General features: G+C 47.1%; 1 protein-coding gene across 13 annotated transcripts; it reads right to left on the bottom strand.

The window, feature by feature from the left end:
- Positions 1-27: 27 nt before the first annotated feature.
- LOC139668202 (PAX3- and PAX7-binding protein 1-like) lies at positions 28-13,480 on the bottom strand. 13 transcript variants are annotated; one of them, XM_071547718.1, is made up of 15 exons: positions 13,256-13,480; positions 12,811-13,112; positions 10,174-10,361; positions 8,671-8,839; positions 6,893-6,942; positions 6,208-6,326; positions 5,317-5,462; positions 5,049-5,170; positions 4,413-4,489; positions 4,090-4,156; positions 3,693-3,839; positions 3,161-3,291; positions 1,297-1,981; positions 1,139-1,206; positions 28-333 (listed from the first exon to the last, which is right to left on the bottom strand). In XM_071547718.1, the coding sequence occupies exons 3-13, from the start codon at positions 10,216-10,218 to the stop codon at positions 1,834-1,836; spliced, it is 1,221 nt and encodes a 406-aa protein (XP_071403819.1). In that variant the 5' UTR covers positions 10,219-10,361; positions 12,811-13,112; positions 13,256-13,480; the 3' UTR covers positions 28-333; positions 1,139-1,206; positions 1,297-1,833. The 13 variants fall into 13 exon arrangements, with proteins under 13 accessions (XP_071403819.1, XP_071403826.1, XP_071403827.1 ...); XM_071547725.1 differs by lacking the exon at positions 13,256-13,480 and adding an exon at positions 9,984-10,057 and having other exon boundaries at positions 8,671-9,775; positions 12,811-13,221; XM_071547726.1 differs by lacking the exon at positions 13,256-13,480 and adding an exon at positions 9,984-10,057 and having other exon boundaries at positions 8,671-8,811; positions 12,811-13,221.
- Positions 13,481-16,456: the final 2,976 nt, after the last annotated feature.

Below are 16,456 nucleotides of genomic sequence, written 5' to 3'. Positions count from 1 at the left end.
GTTGTTTTGCTAAAACTCCAAAGGTGCTTAAGAACTTCTGAGATAAGACAATGAACAATGAACGCACATTGAGGTCTTTGCCCAGTGCTTAAAAACTAACGAGTTCTTTTGTGAGCCTCTGTACACCTGGCACTCATCATCCCTGCCTCTCCTCCGGGCTATGAAACTTCCCAAAACCAAATGGAATGGCAGGAAAGCTCCGAAATTCCCCCAAAACTCTATTCCTACCTTGGTCTCGTTGCTTTAGCTTCAGCAAAATCCTGGTTTTGACATTTCCAAATAAAAATAAAGTCATTTTCTTCCTGGAGCCCACCTCCAAAATTCAAACGCGACCTTCAGAATAGAACATCCCCATGAATTGCTGCCACAAGCAGTGCCAGTCAGGAGCCGCTCGGCCTTTACCTCCCCCACACAGACTGTTTGCTGCCAGCACCAGCAGCTTTTTGGGCTGACATGTGGAAAGTCGGCCGGCACCCACGGAATTGCCTTTGCTCCCTTCCTAAAGGAACAAAGCTTCCCGAGTTGCAGCCCCAACAACTCCTTCACCAGATGAGTTTATTGAAACAACTTTTCAGAGCAGGCATTTCTGAGCGTACTCCATCAATCCCAAGAGTTCAGAAAAAACACTGTCCGCTGTCCAAAGGAACTGTGCATGTTACAAATGGGATGTTTTTACATCCTCATTTAAACCATCACATGAGCATAAATGGCACTCATTATGCAAATTGCAACAGTTCCCCTAAAAATAATTAGGGCACAAACGGAAATAGTTCTTAACCCAAGGCTGTTACAGCTGCCCCATGCCTTGGACCCCAAGACCAAGTCACTACTGTTCTGATATAAATCAACAGATTTTTAAAAAATGTTTTCTTGTTTCTTTACATTTACCTTTGATCCTTGTTTTTTTAAAAGAACATTCTTATATGGTATTTAGTGGGAAGTGTAACATTTGAATATTTACTAAAATATAAGTACTTCCAAGCTTTTTTCACCTTCATTCTTCTTGACATCTTTAGCCACACTAATCTGAAGAAGCAGGTTCCATGGATTACATTAGAAAACCAACCAACAAAACCCTGAAAACCACCACAACCCCCCCACCCCAAAATGGGACACAAAGTGGATTTGAGCAACTTACACGTGTCTGGACTTCAGGAAGTGCTGCCGTCTACACGTGCACCATCAGCACAAGTTCTCATTCTTTGACTGTATTAAAATAATTCAGCATTGAGTTTGGAGTTCCCTTTTGAAAAACAGTCTTCTGAGTTGATATTCTGAATGCAAACCACTTTTTACCTGCTCCACTTGGAGTGCAGCCCAGCTGCTTCTTAAAGGTCAGGTTCCATTCCAATGTGCGTACTCTTGAGCTCACAATTTTCACACAGTTGAATGTTTTACCAGTTCCTTTGACCAACAGTACGATCATTTTATTGTCAAAATAAGTAATTTTTAGCAAATGAAAAGCTTAATGCAACAATACATCTTTATACCCAGTGTGAAAGCAACATGATGTTATAAATAAATGCATACAGTGTATTACACAAAGTATATTATACACATGCCATGTAACCATGGAGCAATTAACAGCAGTACAGGACTACTGAGCATGGGCACAAAGTATTCTTGTAAACAAGATTTTGAGAAACTTGGAGAAAAAGGTGGCTTCTGGAAAGATGAAAATCTTGGGATTCCATTTTTGTTTTAAATGAAGTCAATGATTTTTATTTTTCAGGGTGCTGTCTATAAGAATGCACTTCATATTGAAACAAAGATCAATACTATACAGTTTAAGAAACTTTACATATGTACATAAATTACACACCAGGAATGGTTTTAAAGCTCAAAATGAGTTGTGGGAAAAGTCTCTTTTCCCTCTATTAAAATCTTTACCTCTTTCACCTTGTGATCATTTGCAACTGTCTCGGCGTGATCCAGGGCTCGGGTACTCGCCAGGAGCTTTATGACCTGCTGGATGTGCTCCCTAAAAGGAGGGAGGAGAAGTCAGTAAAGGGGTAGAACAATCAATGACATGGATTAATATCCCAACAGAAGGCTACATCATGAAAGGCATATCATAAATATTCCTGCCTCAGATTTATTAGAGTTGCTTAATTAGGGCAACAGCAGCAGATTTGTTTAATGCTGGGAAAAGGCAGGACAGAAGACAGAAATTAAATTAGAACTTCCCATGAAAATAAGGCTAACTGCATGTTTCTCTCCCAATACAAACTTTTACCAAGTTTGTACTTACACCTGGTAAAAAAGGTTCTTTCAAACCTAGACTCAGACTACCAAAAGAGAGAGTTCAAAAATTTCAATGAACTTCACACACAAATTGCTACACTGATACACAAGAGTATAACAAGACTGGAAGATTCTTTATTCCTGTGCTGTTGCTGTTGCCAAACCATTACAGGCCAGCAGTGATGTGTCTAATCTGAACTTCTAATTAAGCTGATTATGGGACTCAAGCAAAGTGACTCTTGGATGTAAGGCCAAAAAGTTCATCCAGCTGGTTGTGTAAATGAAATCAGAAGGTTTGTACAGTATAGGAAAGACAGTGTGCAATTCAGAAGCCATTATGCAGGAATCAGCAGGGCTCACAGGGTGAAATAGTCCACATGCAGTAGCTGCAAAATTTGGCAGAATAAAAGGTGGTTTTGTTTGGAAGGGACACCTTCCACAGCCCAGGTTGCTTCGAGCCCCATCCAACCTGACCTTGGACACTTAAAAGGATGGGGCAGCCACAGCTTCCCTGGGCAACCTGTGCCAGTGCCTCACCACCCTCACAGGGAAGAATGTCTTCCTAAAATCCAACCTAAATATCTCCTCTTGCAGTTTAGAACCATTGCCCCTTGAGTGGACATGATCTGCCCATATAAAAAGTCCCTCTCCTTCCATTTTACAAAGCCCCATAAGAGTCTGTGACACTGAGCAGTGGTACAACAGGTATCATCAGTGTTTCAGTATTTCCAGGAGGTGCTGTGTCCAGACACTTTAAAAATATCCCCATGTACCACACGGTAACATTTTGGAAGTCTCCTTTTAAAGAAGTTTCCAAAGACACTCCACAGGATGGAGACAGTTACTCATGTTTGCATGTACAGGCAAAATAAAACAAATGACAAGAACTGCAATTGCTTTAACTCAAGGTAATTACCTTGCATTTCTCTTCTCTACATCAGAGCAACCAATGCTGTGTCTGTAAATTGTATCAGCCAGGTGAGCAAGGTATCTACAGGAGTTTTCTAGCTGGGAAATAGTCTTGTCTCCTCTTAGATTACTGAACCACTGTTAGGAAAGCAAGCAATTACCCAGGCAGAACAGGAAAAGAAAGTTAAATACAATGTAAGAAAATTCTTACAAACTATGTAACATGATTGGGGAAATCTGCCAGCTGAGATTGAGGTGACAAGACCCAACTGAGTGAAAAAATGAGAGAACTACCAAAAAAGTATCCGAAATCCAAGCAGTGTGACACTGAAACCCACAAAATACCTACACGAAATACAGGTATAAGCCAGAGAAGTTTCTTTCTTTAGTTTGTGTGTTAAAAAATACAAAATCCCTTTTTCACTGACACTACAACTTTTGAAATACCAAACCCGAGATTTCATAGGCAACTTCAAGTTTTAACCACATTTTCCTTTAATTGCAATCTGTGATTTTAAACATTGTTTGCTTTTACTTACACTTTGAGCCTTCTTCATGCTGTCCTCTCCATACTCTGAGTTTTGAAAAGCCATAAGAATGTGCCTGTTCAGCAGCCCATCTATGCACAGCTCCTGGAGAGTTTGATTTGAAAGGATCCCATACCACTGGAGAAAGTTTCCTAATAACTGAAAATAGGCATTTCAAGACTTACTGAAACCAGAAAGTTGATCAAACACATGAACATTTAAAAAATATTTAATATTTTAAAATATCTTGCAAACCTATTCAGAATACAGTCTCCCTCACAGTGCATTACCAAAGACTAAGGATCCTCATTTAGAGATTACAGCAGCTTCCATCTACCCTTTTCCACAAATTTGAGAAGTATTTTATTGCTACACTGTCTCAGACCATTTACCAGATGTATTTACTCACCTTACCAGAGGACCAAAACTGACGTTGGAAAAACAAATATGGACCCGAGTTCTTGTTTTCTAAGATGCTGCAAAGTAAAGAGATTTCTTAATGAGCAACCAAGACCACATCTCTGTCTGCAATTTGCTGGTTTCCAGCACACAATTCATTTCCATAAATACTCCCTTCCATCCTTCTTGTCTTTGCTAAATTCTACCAGGAGGATAACAAAAAGATGTCCTGTATCCAGGCACTGAACCACACTGGGAAAACCCTGTTAACTGTGGACAGAAGGCAGCAACTTGCTAAGGAAAATCTAACACCATAGTTGAAAGTAAACTTACTTTTTTGGATAGAAGGGCATGAATACATCAGCATCTAGTGTTCTCCTCATTCTTAGCAATAATGCCTTCAAAAGCATCTGAAACAGATCATTTTATTTTTAGATGTCCAAGGCACTGCTTAGTAGTTAAAAATCAGAAATTGATTTTTAAAACAATAAAGAACATTTGTGAGCCCAACAGTAAGGGCACACATATTTAAGCACCCATCCAGTCTTAAAGGAAGAAGCCTGTAATAATGAAAACATCTGAACTTTGACAGGTTCCATTAAAGCCTGAACTCTTAACATCAGTTGCTGTACTCACAGAAGGCAAAGTAAAACTACCCAATTTCCAGGCACTGCATTTGAAAAGATTGCAGAGATCTTAAGAAAGAAAACACAGTATTTGTAGCAGACCCTTAAAGCAAAACTGGAGACCAACAAGTCTTACATTTGGTGTATCTTTTTATCTCCAGTATCTATTTTGGGGAGGTTTCACTGAGTTCCTTCTCTTAATCTATCACCATACTTGACTGTTCACAACCAAGCTGCCGAGCATCAAATAAACTGAAAACTTCTCTTTCTTCCTCTGTTTTCCAGCATTAAGTATAGTAAAAATATATTCAAATTCCTTAACTTATGTAAAAACCCAACTCACTTGTGTGTTTTTGTTTTCTGCATTCACCACTGAGGGGTATCCACCTACTGGTTTCTGTACAATTGCCACCACTCTACATGTCTGTGTGGTAGAAAAAGGATCCCAGATATTTTCTGAAATCACTGTAAGAGAGTAAAGAATTACCCCCCCTTGAACATACTCAAATACAGGTATTGATCATTCATTTATTTACAAAACAGTAAAATCTGAAAGCACAAACAAGCACGAGATTCCACAACCCCTTCCCCACCACTTTCCAAACCTATACCTGTTAATTTAGGAAGAACAACTCGCTCTACAATGGTAGGCAACAGTGAAATATCAGCATCATCTTTCACTTGCTCCTGCTCTTCACAGCCGTAAAACAGCAAAGGATTCAAACCACAACATTGTTTCAAAATCTCGACACTTGCCCTAATAAAAGAATTTGAGTTAGATACCTAAAAAGAGATTTGAGTCAACACATACAAGAAGCAACACGTATGCAAGGATCATACACTCACAAAACAAACTCTAAAACACTCAACCAGATGAACCAATTCACTCTCTTAGCCCACAGTCACCGATAGAATGAAAACCTAAAATAGCAGAAACCTGATTGTTTTTCACAGTTGTTGCCCCACAGATTTTAACTTGTACTTACACCAAAAAGAAAACCCCAGAGATCAGGGTACAAGTGGGAATTACAGTTCAGTTGTGCAGAACTACAAAATTATACTTTCTGGATTCAAAACATCTCTTTATGAGCACCTTGTATTTTTTCTAACTTAACAAAGTGCTTACCAGGACCAGCAACAGTCAGGAGGGAACACAGTTAGACTTGAGAATTCTGTACCATGTCTCTAACTAACCTGAGTTTTGTTTTGTCAGCCTGGAAACTCACTGAGAAATGACAAGGCAGAAGGCACAATGTGCAGAAACGGTTTTAAATTTAATGAGGATATATTTCAGATTTTCCCTGGTTTGATTAATGAAGTAAATCATAATAAATTAACAAATTAATTAAATACTCTGGATTCCCTCTGAAGAGGACTTACACTTCCCTCCCTCTCCAATCAGAGCAGAGGTGACAGAAAACTCCCTTTTAAAAAATTTCTCTTAGTAGTTAAGAAAACACTTCTGAAAAAAAAAAAAGAAGAGAGCAGGAGTCAAAAGGTACCTGAACTGTTTGTCCTGGTGGCAGCTCATGTAAGCACAACATGCAGGCTGCAGAACGAACATGGGCCAGGATACTGGGCTGCAGCAATGTCTGCTTTTCCCTTGCTCCCCACCTGGTACCTGGGTAATGCAGACTAGGAGGGAGACTGGGATATTGCCAGCCAGAGTTCCACAGGGCATGAAGGTGCAGGGGTGTCAGAGACTGAAACGGTTAATGATTTATGCATTCTAAGAAACTTTGCGGGCTTTTGACTTTTGCATTATACCCCTGATGGGCAGTTGGGGCCATCCCTGCAGTGCTCGAGCCCTTTTAAGGTGCAGATAAAGGAATTACAGGAGCAATTAGGAAAAGAACTCCCACAGTCGACTGATGAACGTGAAGCAGTTCGGGGGAAAAGGAAATAAATCTGTTGCTTCAACATTACAAAATGAGGAAGAAAAAAATTAAAAGCTTGCAATGAAAAATTGTGAATTACATCAATTTGGAATACCCCAGACCGGTAGAGGTTAACAAACCCCTGTATCCCTCTGAAGAACTAACAGAATTTAAGCAAGGCCATTCAGAGAAGGAAGTCAAAATACAGCTGTAAGGACCGTGAATCAGAAACGGAATAGCATCAATCACCCCCTGGAGCCAATTGTCCCCAGCAGTCCAACACTGTGGTCCCCTCAGCCCCACCACAAACCTGTTTAACGGGTCCACAGTGGGCCAGATGTGTTCCTTTTTTACAGAAACCTGCCAGACGAAGAAATGAAACCACATAAAACTACATGAAACCGATAAAACTTTCTACAGCTGCTATGATTGGTTCTCATTGTTCTATGAGAACATGAAGTAACAGCAAGACTGAAAAGTTATGCTGGTTATTTTTCTTTTGGGTTGTTTGCATGTGCTTCGTCTTGAAAATGTTCTGATCCTAACAAATTTCAGTATGTAAAAACCTACCACAAACATTGTGTTTGTGTTCCCCTACTCCCGAAATTGCTTGTTTCATATGAACAACTTGCTAGTAAAATTGTGTAAGATACATGCAAGTTTATTTTGTCCTTTTGGAATATCTCTCTCAATTGAGAAACTCAACCAAATGTAACCTGGGAGTTAGTACAAGTATTTAGGCATATTTGGAATCCAACAAATATGCATTACATGCTTTTGTCTTTGCCTTAAAAAACAATGCCTACCATGTTTGGTTAAATTTAACAAATAGAACTAAACGTAGGCCTAAAGGAGAATATAAGAAAGCCTTTCACCAGCTCCCAAGTAACTCAATGCTTTCTGATAACTTCAAGCATTTGTCTCCCAAGTAACTCTATGTTTTAATGTATAATTTTGCAAGTATTTGTGTGTTTGTAACCTTATTAATGTCACGTGTGCATAATTTCCAGCATTTCTGTATGTTTGTAACTCTTTAATGTTCATTTGTGTTATTAATGTTAAGAAATTTAATTGTAACTACTGAAATCCTATAATGCCCCCCCACTACCACTCACGGAGCAGAGAAATAAAATTGTTTTCCTTAAGGGGGGGAATCCCGTGCACGGGGGGCTTCCCTTCCTTTCCTTTCCTCTTCTGTCTCCCTGTCCACTATATAAAAATCACCGCCCCCAATGAAGCTTCACGGAGAACGACAAAGAAAAATTGTTATTGAATGCAGACATGGCTGGGTGCTGTCAGACTGACGGTTAATGATTTATGCATTCTAAGAAACTTTGCAGGCTTTTGACTTTTGCATTATACCCCTGATGGGCAGTTGGGGCCATCCCTTCCTCCAGGGCTGAAGAGGCAAGAGGAGCCCTTGCCCTGCCCTCCGGCGAATATGGGGGGTCGCAGAAAACAACCCCCTGCCTCGGAGGGAGGTGCAGAGGGCATGCTGAGGGTAGAAAATGGACTGGTGATTTTGGGAATTTGGGTTCTGTTCTTCGACCCCGCCGACCGCAGGACCGTTGAGATGCAACGCTGGATCCCCGGGCGGTGACTGTGTAACCTTTCCATTCTCACCTTCTCTCACCTCTTCTTTTCCCTGCTGTTCTGGACCCTTCTCCTGTCTTTCTTCCCCCTGTGCATCTTTTCCCCCCCACTAAGGTTATTTTCTATGTCACACTATACGGAATTGTTAAAATAAACACCGATCATATGGTGTCGTTTCACTTTAATCCACCCCAAAGGCAATGACTAAAAACAAACTCGGTTACCCCCGTCCCCTTCCCAGGAGCAGGTCGTGACAACATTATTATAAATAATAACAGCAACACTAAATATGAAGCAGTCAGGGGCACAGGTTCTACCAAACAGCTGAAGGCAATTCAGCTCTACGCTCAAAAGACAACAACAATTCACCATCCTACTGCATCCCATTGAAATAAAAACTGACAATGATTACTTGATTTTTCCCTCCTCCTCCCACCTCCATTTTAGAAAACCTTGTGGTGTCCCGTGGGCTGCTGGTTCTGAATCTGATGGTACCTTTGTCGTGCTGAAAGCACTGAATTCCAAACAGTATCTGGCCAAATAATGTCACAATAAATGAAATGCTCCAGCTGGACTGACCCATCAGCTCCTGCTTTTGCAGCTCACTGTGCAGACAAATACAGCAACAGCCTCCTCCTGAAACAGCAAAACTCTGTGAATGCCCCTAAGAAGCAGGAGAGGACAGAAGTCACATCTTACAAGTTCAACGGACTGGAATACCAGGTGAGGTACAGGGAGGGTGAGAAAGTTTCCAAGTGTAGAATCCTTAAAAACCAACTACCAGCAAAGCAAGGGTATGTTGTAGGAAAGCAACTGCAGCTGCTGCTAATTTAACAACCAGGCTCGTTAATTTGCTGTCAAATGGCTGGGATTGATTTATTTACTAGTGGAGCTAGGTAGGCCAAAAACCCTCCTTCAAACCGAACTGAAATTGTTACACAACTTCTTAATAATATGTTTTCCTGGTTATACAAAATCTGTCAGACTCAGGAGTGTGGCTTCCTCAGTGAACAATCAATGGCAACTAATTAGTCACACTAATCAATCATTTGGATGAACTAACTGGTTCACACTTCCCAGGTTTGTTCACAACACAGTCTTCACTTTACAGGACTGCAGACTGGTCTCTCCCAATTCCAGGGACACTGGACAATTAATATCTACCCCATTAACACCCAGAATGCTTTTCTGTTCCCCTCCCACACCCACCGAGCTGGGCAAACAGCAGCTTAAACTGCTTGGTCATTCCGACAGGTTCTATATTTAGAAGCTACTGTGCTACTGTATTCAAGTCAGAAGACAACAGAGAAACAGCCCATGTACTGCCAACTGAATTCCACCCCTCCTGTGTGTGCCTAATATATATATATATAAATACAGAAATGGGTAATATATTCAGGAGCTCCTACAACATTTACCACAAAGTAAGTAATCCAACCATTGTGAAAATCTTGAGGAAAAACTAATTATGTTTTTGAGTTGGACATGCACATGAAAGAAGGATATTTTCAAGTCTGGGTGTCTCTGAACAGCCACTTTACTTTTACAATCTTCTCCCTCAGAGCAGAGTAATACCAAGTGACGCCTGGCAGAAGGAAGTCTATAATATACAGAAGACAAAAGTCTGTCACTGTGTACACAAAACATTCCAGAAACTAACAAGATCATAGTTCAGCCCTTATTTTTGCTAACCTGACATCCAACAAAAGTAAAAAGCAGCATCTGAGTAAACTTGAAATGCCAGAGTATCTACCAAAGTCCTCTAGACAGAAAATCTGCAAGTTTTTAGGCAATCTAAAGTCACTGACCTCGTACACTGTGAAGTTTCTGACAACCAGCTCAGCATGATGAGAAGTTCTTTTCAACCCTCGAATGACCAAACCTTTAGAAGAGTAGTATGTTCTCAGGGTTTGAAAACAGAGGAAAATGTGCTCTTTGGCAGGAACTACGAGACTCTTTTTTTTTTTTTTTAAGAGATGAATGTTTTTGCATCCTTACCTTTTCTCTGAAACACTCAAGCAAGTCTTGGACATTCCCTCGCATTTCCTGCAAAAACTTACACTGTTCACCAGTACCCCCAAAGACTCTTCTAGTCTTTCATTGCCTTGGCAGAGTCCTCTCGGCTTTGCTGATGTTTCTCACATTGCTGCCGATGAGCCTTGTGCATTTCTGTCATGGAGTCCAACCTGAAGGGCAATGGATGAACAGTAAATTTACACCCAAAAGCCTGTCTATTGCAGACCATTGAGATATTAAAGACAGTGCAAGTAGAGCCCATGTATGGGAGATACAGCACAGACACTTTCTCCAACCTTCGTTTGTCACTTCCCCCCCCTCCATCGACAGCAGGGCCGATGGTTGAAATTCATTTGCCAGACTGTGCTGAGCGCATCGCACCGGCCCCTCCCACAGACTGTCACACGAGTTGATGGCACACAGAACAGAGCGGGCCCTGAAGAAAAGCTGCTGGAAAGGCTGCAGGGAGAGGGAAACTACAGCTCACACAAAGCACTTCTTCCTCTGCTAACGTGATTCACTGTCAGAGGCTGTAACACTGCAAGGGGCACAGACCAATTTCGAAGACATGTAAAGTGCAAGCTGTTGATTACAAATGATTTCTCATTGCAATTGTGTTGTTCATTCCCGACCTTTTGTGTACCTGACAAGCACATTACAATGGGTAAATAAAAAAACCCCACACCAACAAAACCCTGTATACACTAAAAATTAAATTCTTCATCTACTGAAGGGGAAAACTCTGATTTGTAGTTTAAAAGAATGCAGCTTAATGTGCTGAACACCTCATTGGCCTTTCACTCCTTCACTATAAGATTGTGCAGTGTCCAGAAGATGCAACTCAGATCCCCGAGACCTCCAGGTACCTAAAGGGTCCTACAGGAACCCCCAAGGACCCCCAACACCCCCAGAGATCCAAAGGGACACACGGGAACCCCCAGGGAACAACAGGGGCCCCAAGAAACACCCAGGGAACTCCAGGGTCTCCCGGCTCTCAGGGGACCCTCAGGCATCTACAGGGGCACCCAAGAAACCCTCAGGGAACACCATCACCTCCAGGGTCCCAAAGGGACACACAAGGGCCCCCAGGGAACAACAGGGACCCCAAGAACCCACTGAGACCCAGAGGGAACCCAGCACGCAGAGCAGTCCCACAGACCCCCAAGAATTAAAGGGACCCCAGAGATCTATCCGGACCCTCAGCACCTCCAGGAACCCCCAAGAGACCCGCAGGGACTTCCACCATCCCCAGGAACCCTCATGGGACATCCGTGGATCCACAAGGAACGCCAGAGACCCCAAACACCTCCGGGGACACCCTGGGATCTACAGGGTCTTCCCAGCACTCAGGGGAGGGCCAGGGAACTACAAAGACCCCGGGACCTCCAGGGATGCCCAAGGGACCTCCAGGGACCAGGGGAACCACCAGAAACCTCGAGAAAATAAAGGGATACCCAGAGACTTACAAGAACCCCCACAAGGATCCCCCCAACACCTTTAGGGACCCAAAGGCACCCACAGGGACCCCAAGGAAACTACGGGGACCCCAAGAGGCCTCTAGAGATCTACAGCGTCCTACGGAAACACCCTAGTACGTCCAACACTCCCAGATATGCAAAGGCATCCACATGGACCCCCCAGAAAACCCCGGGGAACTCCAGGGTCTGCCGGCACCCAGGAGACCCTCAGGGACACCCAGGGATCTACAGAGACTTTACAGCACCTCCAGGAACCCCCAAGAGACTCCCAGAGAACACCACCACCCCCAGGGACCCCCATGGGATACCCATGAACCCACAAGGAACCCCAAAGACCCCTCAGGGACTCCTCACAACCTCGGGGACCCTCAGATATCTCCTGAGAGCCCAGGGATCCTTCAGGGTTCTACAGGGATTCCTGGCAATCAGGGGACCCCCAGGGAACTACAAACACCTTCATGGACACCCAGGGCCCCCCAGCGATCTGCAGAGACACCCCCCCACCCCACCCCCCCAAGACCCTCTGGACCTTAAAGAGACACCCAAGGACCTCCAAGGACCCCAATGAACCCCAAAGTCCCCCAACATCCAGGGACACCCAAGACCCCCAGAGACCCCCATGGAACACTTCTGGACCGACAAGGACCCTCAACACTCACAGGGACCGCCAGAGACACCCCAGAGATTTACAGGGACTTGTGGCACTCAGGGGAGCCCCAGGGAACTCCAAAGAACCCCAGGGACCTCCAGGGACACAGAAAAGCCGCAACAATCCCCAGGACTAAAGGGATCCCCAAAGACCTACAGGGACCCCAAAGGGAGCCCCAAAAGAAATGGACCCCCAGGAATCAGCAGGAACGCCCCAGAAACCACCAGGGTTCTAGGGGGTCCTGCAGGATCCCCCGAGGACCCCAAACACCTGCAGAGACCTACAGGGCTATTCTGAAACACGGCAATAAAAGCTACTGTGTTGCCGGTAGATAAGGAGTCTTCTGGGTAAATATAAACGGGAAACGCTTACGGAAACATTTACTGCAATGCTGTAAATAAAGAACTCCTCTAAATCACCGAAATCCGCAGAAATTTGAGAGTATTTGATGCAGGAAGAATCACAGGCTACTTTCCACAGACAGTAACTCGCCTCCTTTGCCACGGCCGAGTCTCTCGCGCTCCACGTGGGCTTCCAGCGCTGGGACCTTGCGGCTTCTCGCTGCTCAGCCACTTCCTCGCTCGGCTCCAGTTTGCGCTGTTTGTCGCTGGGGCCGGAGCGGAGCCCCCCGGGACCCCCGCCCGGCAGAGCCGAGCTCGGCGCCGCCGCCCGCGCTGCTCCCGCCGGGACCGTGTCCCGGCAGCCTCGGGATTCCTCCGGGGGGCAGGAGGGACTTATTCTTTTTTACTTCTTTCCTTTTTCCATGTATTTGCGTTCCTATTGTATTGTATTGCCTGCAAAATAAAACGAGGCGCCGCAAAGCCTTCCCCCAGGACGGGAAAGCACCCACCGAGCTGCATGCAGAGTATTTGTCCGTGCATGGAGCGCCACTGAGGCCCAGCCCAGCCCACCCCTGCCCCGCGGCCCCGGCACTCACGATCTTGGCGGCGGCGCTGCGGGCGATGGTGCCGGCGCCGCGCTCCAGGAACGCCTCTGGAGCAGCCGCACCGGCGTCGGGATGTTCCCCGCGCGCTCCCGCGGCACCGGCTGCGGCAGGTGCGGGAAAACAGCGCCATGAACGCACACGGGATGGCGCTCCCGGGCAGCAGAGAGCGCAGTACCGACGGAGCTCCCTCTACCCAAACGACGGTTCGAATCCCGCCCTCGGCCGGCCCCTCTGCCTCGCTGGCGCCGCCTGGCGGACACGGCCGGGAACTGCAGCGCACTCCAGCCCCCACCACCAACAATGCCCGCCGGGGGTCCCCAAGGGGGGCTTGCCGAGGGGCGACACCTCGGGCGCCGGGGGTCCCCAAGGGGGGGGGGTTCCCGAGGGCCGACATTTTGGGCGCCGGGGGTCCCCAAGGGGGTCTCCCGAGGGCCGACATTTTGGGCGCCGGGGGTCCCCAAGGGGAGTTCCCGAGGGCCGACATTTTGGGCACCGGGGGTCCCCAAGGGGGTCTCCCGAGGGCCGACATTTTGGGCGCCGGGGGTCCCCAAGGGGGGTTGCCGAGGGCCGACATTTTGGGCGCCGGGGGTCCCCAAGGGGGGTTGCCGAGGGCCGACATTTTGGGCGCCGGGGGTCCGCAAGGGGGGTTGCCGAGGGCCGACATTTTGGGCGCCGGGGGTCCCCAAGGGGGGTTCCCGAGGGCCGACATTTTGGGCGCCGGGGGTCCCCAAGGGGGGTTGCCGAGGGCCGACATTTTGGGCGCCGGGGGTCCCCAAGGGGGGTTCCCGAGGGCCGACATTTTGGGCGCCGGGGGTCCCCAAGGGGGGTTCCCGAGGGCCGACATTTTGGGCGCCGGGGGTCCCCAAGGGGGGTTCCCGAGGGCCGACATTTTGGGCGCCGGGGGTCCTCAAGGGGGGTTGCCGAGGGCCGACATTTTGGGCTGTGGGCAATGGGGGTCCCTGAGTGCCCCAGGCACCCCCTGACCACTCTTACCTCCCCTTACCTCCCTGTGACTCCTCTGAGACCCACCTTACCACCTTCATCCACTGTGAGACCCCCCTCATTCGTCTCTGACTTCTCCTGGATCCCTTTGGACCCTCCTGAACTCCCCTGGACCCTCCTGAATCCCCCTTGGACTTTCCTCAACTCTCTTGGACCACCTTGCACCACCCTCCACCCCCCCTTGACACTCCCAAAAACCTTGGACCCCTTGGACCCTCTTGAATCACACTTGGACTCCCCTGGACCCCTCCAAACCCCCTGAAGCCCCCTGGACCCCTCTCAAACCCGCCTGGGACCCCCAGTCCACTCCCTTAAAACCCCCTGAACCCTCCTGGACTCTCCTGAACATTCCTGGACCACCTTGAATCCTCCTAGGGCCCTCATGGACCCCCCCCTCATGCCCCCAGGGAAAACCCCTGGACCCTCCTGGACCAACTTGAACCCTCCTGGACTCCCCAAAATGCTTTGGACCCCTCTGGACCCCCCTGGGCCCCCATGGACTTCCCTGGATGTCCCATGTCCCCCCATATCCTTCCCATGTCCTCAATGTCCCCCCCAAGTTTCCCCCATGTCCCCTGCATCCCCCATGTCCACCCCATCTCCCTCATGTCCTCCCCATGTCCCCCCGATGTACCCCCCTGTCCCCCTGATGTCCCCCCATGTCCTCCCCGTGTCCTCCCCCATGTTCTCCCCTTGTTCCCCCATGTCCCCCCAATGTATGTCACTCCATGGCCTCCCAAGACACGCAGCTGCCAGCACAGGACACACACAAATCCCTCCGAAATTCTGGAACGCGACATTCCTCTGCAGGGCTGAAAACAAGACGGGGAGGCTTTTTTCCTTTCCGTAGGTGGACTAATGCCCCCAAAACCAGGGAGCTGGGACAGTGGCTGCTCCCTGCACTCTGCTGCACTTTCCACAGCTCCTTCGTTGACTTCCTGGTGGATTTGCGCATCCTCTGAAGGTGGCACTTCTCTGCAAAGCAACTCAGGAAATCCCTTCAGTTTGATTTGTTTCCAGATTTTTCTCCCTAGCACCACAGACCTCAAAAAGGAAATCAGAAAACCAGGAAAAAACCCCAAAGAACAAAATGACAGTCTCGTGGAGTTGCATCCTGAACGACCAAGCAGCCTTTTCTAGGGACAGCACTGCTTGCTCCACACGGAGAGGGGCCTAGCAAAGGTGGCCTAAACAAAGCTCATCTCCACACCCGGTTGGAGAACCGCGGCCAACCGGCATCTTCCATGTGGTCAAACAAAAGCAGAGAATCCAAAGGATACACCTGCCTGCAAAGGTGTGCTCAAACTAACACTGGCATGTTGGAACATCAGAACCACGCTTGATACTGGGGAGAGTGGACGTCCTGAGCGTCGTTGTGCTCTAATTGCCCACGAACTGTCACGGCTCAACATTGACACTGCTGCTCTCAGTGAAGTTCGTGTTCATGAGGAAGGGGCAGCCTTAAAGAACATGGTGCTGGCTGCACACTCTACTGGTCAGGCAAACCCAAACCCAAAGACACCTTTCAGGAGTCGGCTTCATGATTAAAAACTCCATTGCCTCCAAACTTGAAAATCTGCCCACAGGTCACTCCGATCGAATTATGTCCATTACCGCTGGCCACGCCCCTGCCCCGCTGGCCACGCCTCTGCCCCGCTGGCCACGCCTCTGTCCCCCAGCCACGCCCCTGCCTCGCTGGCCACGCCCTTGCCCCGCTGGCCACGCCCCTGCCCCGCTGGCCGAGCAGTCAAGGCGCCCGCCTGGGGCGCAGCTCCCTCTGCGCCTGGCAGAGGCCTGAGGGATCCCACTCCAGGCTCTGGGCTTCCTTTGCTTTCTTCCACTGCAACCGTCCTGCCGTGGGAAGGGTTAAATCACAGACTGTGGGGGAAACACATTTACTGAAACAGAAATAAATTCCAGCTACACAACACCTCACTTCCTAAAGGTCCCTCCCAACCCAACCCACTCTGGGATTCCAGCATGATTCCACACTCTCTCCCTGCATTTATTTTGCACCATTTCCTCTCAAATTTAGATTCTCAAACTTAGTCGATTTTTAAAGCAATAATTTTAAAGTCATTGCAGGAATAAAAAGGGACAGAAAAACACCCAAAAATCATTTCTACAGCCATCAAATAATTTTTAATTGGAAGCCAATTCCCTCATCTCTGTCCTTATTTGCTGGAAAAC

The sequence above is a fragment of the Pithys albifrons genome, chromosome 2 (genome assembly GCF_047495875.1).
Source record: "Pithys albifrons albifrons isolate INPA30051 chromosome 2, PitAlb_v1, whole genome shotgun sequence".
Taxonomy (NCBI): Eukaryota; Metazoa; Chordata; class Aves; order Passeriformes; family Thamnophilidae; genus Pithys; species Pithys albifrons.
This window is presented reverse-complemented; position numbering and strand designations above follow the sequence as displayed.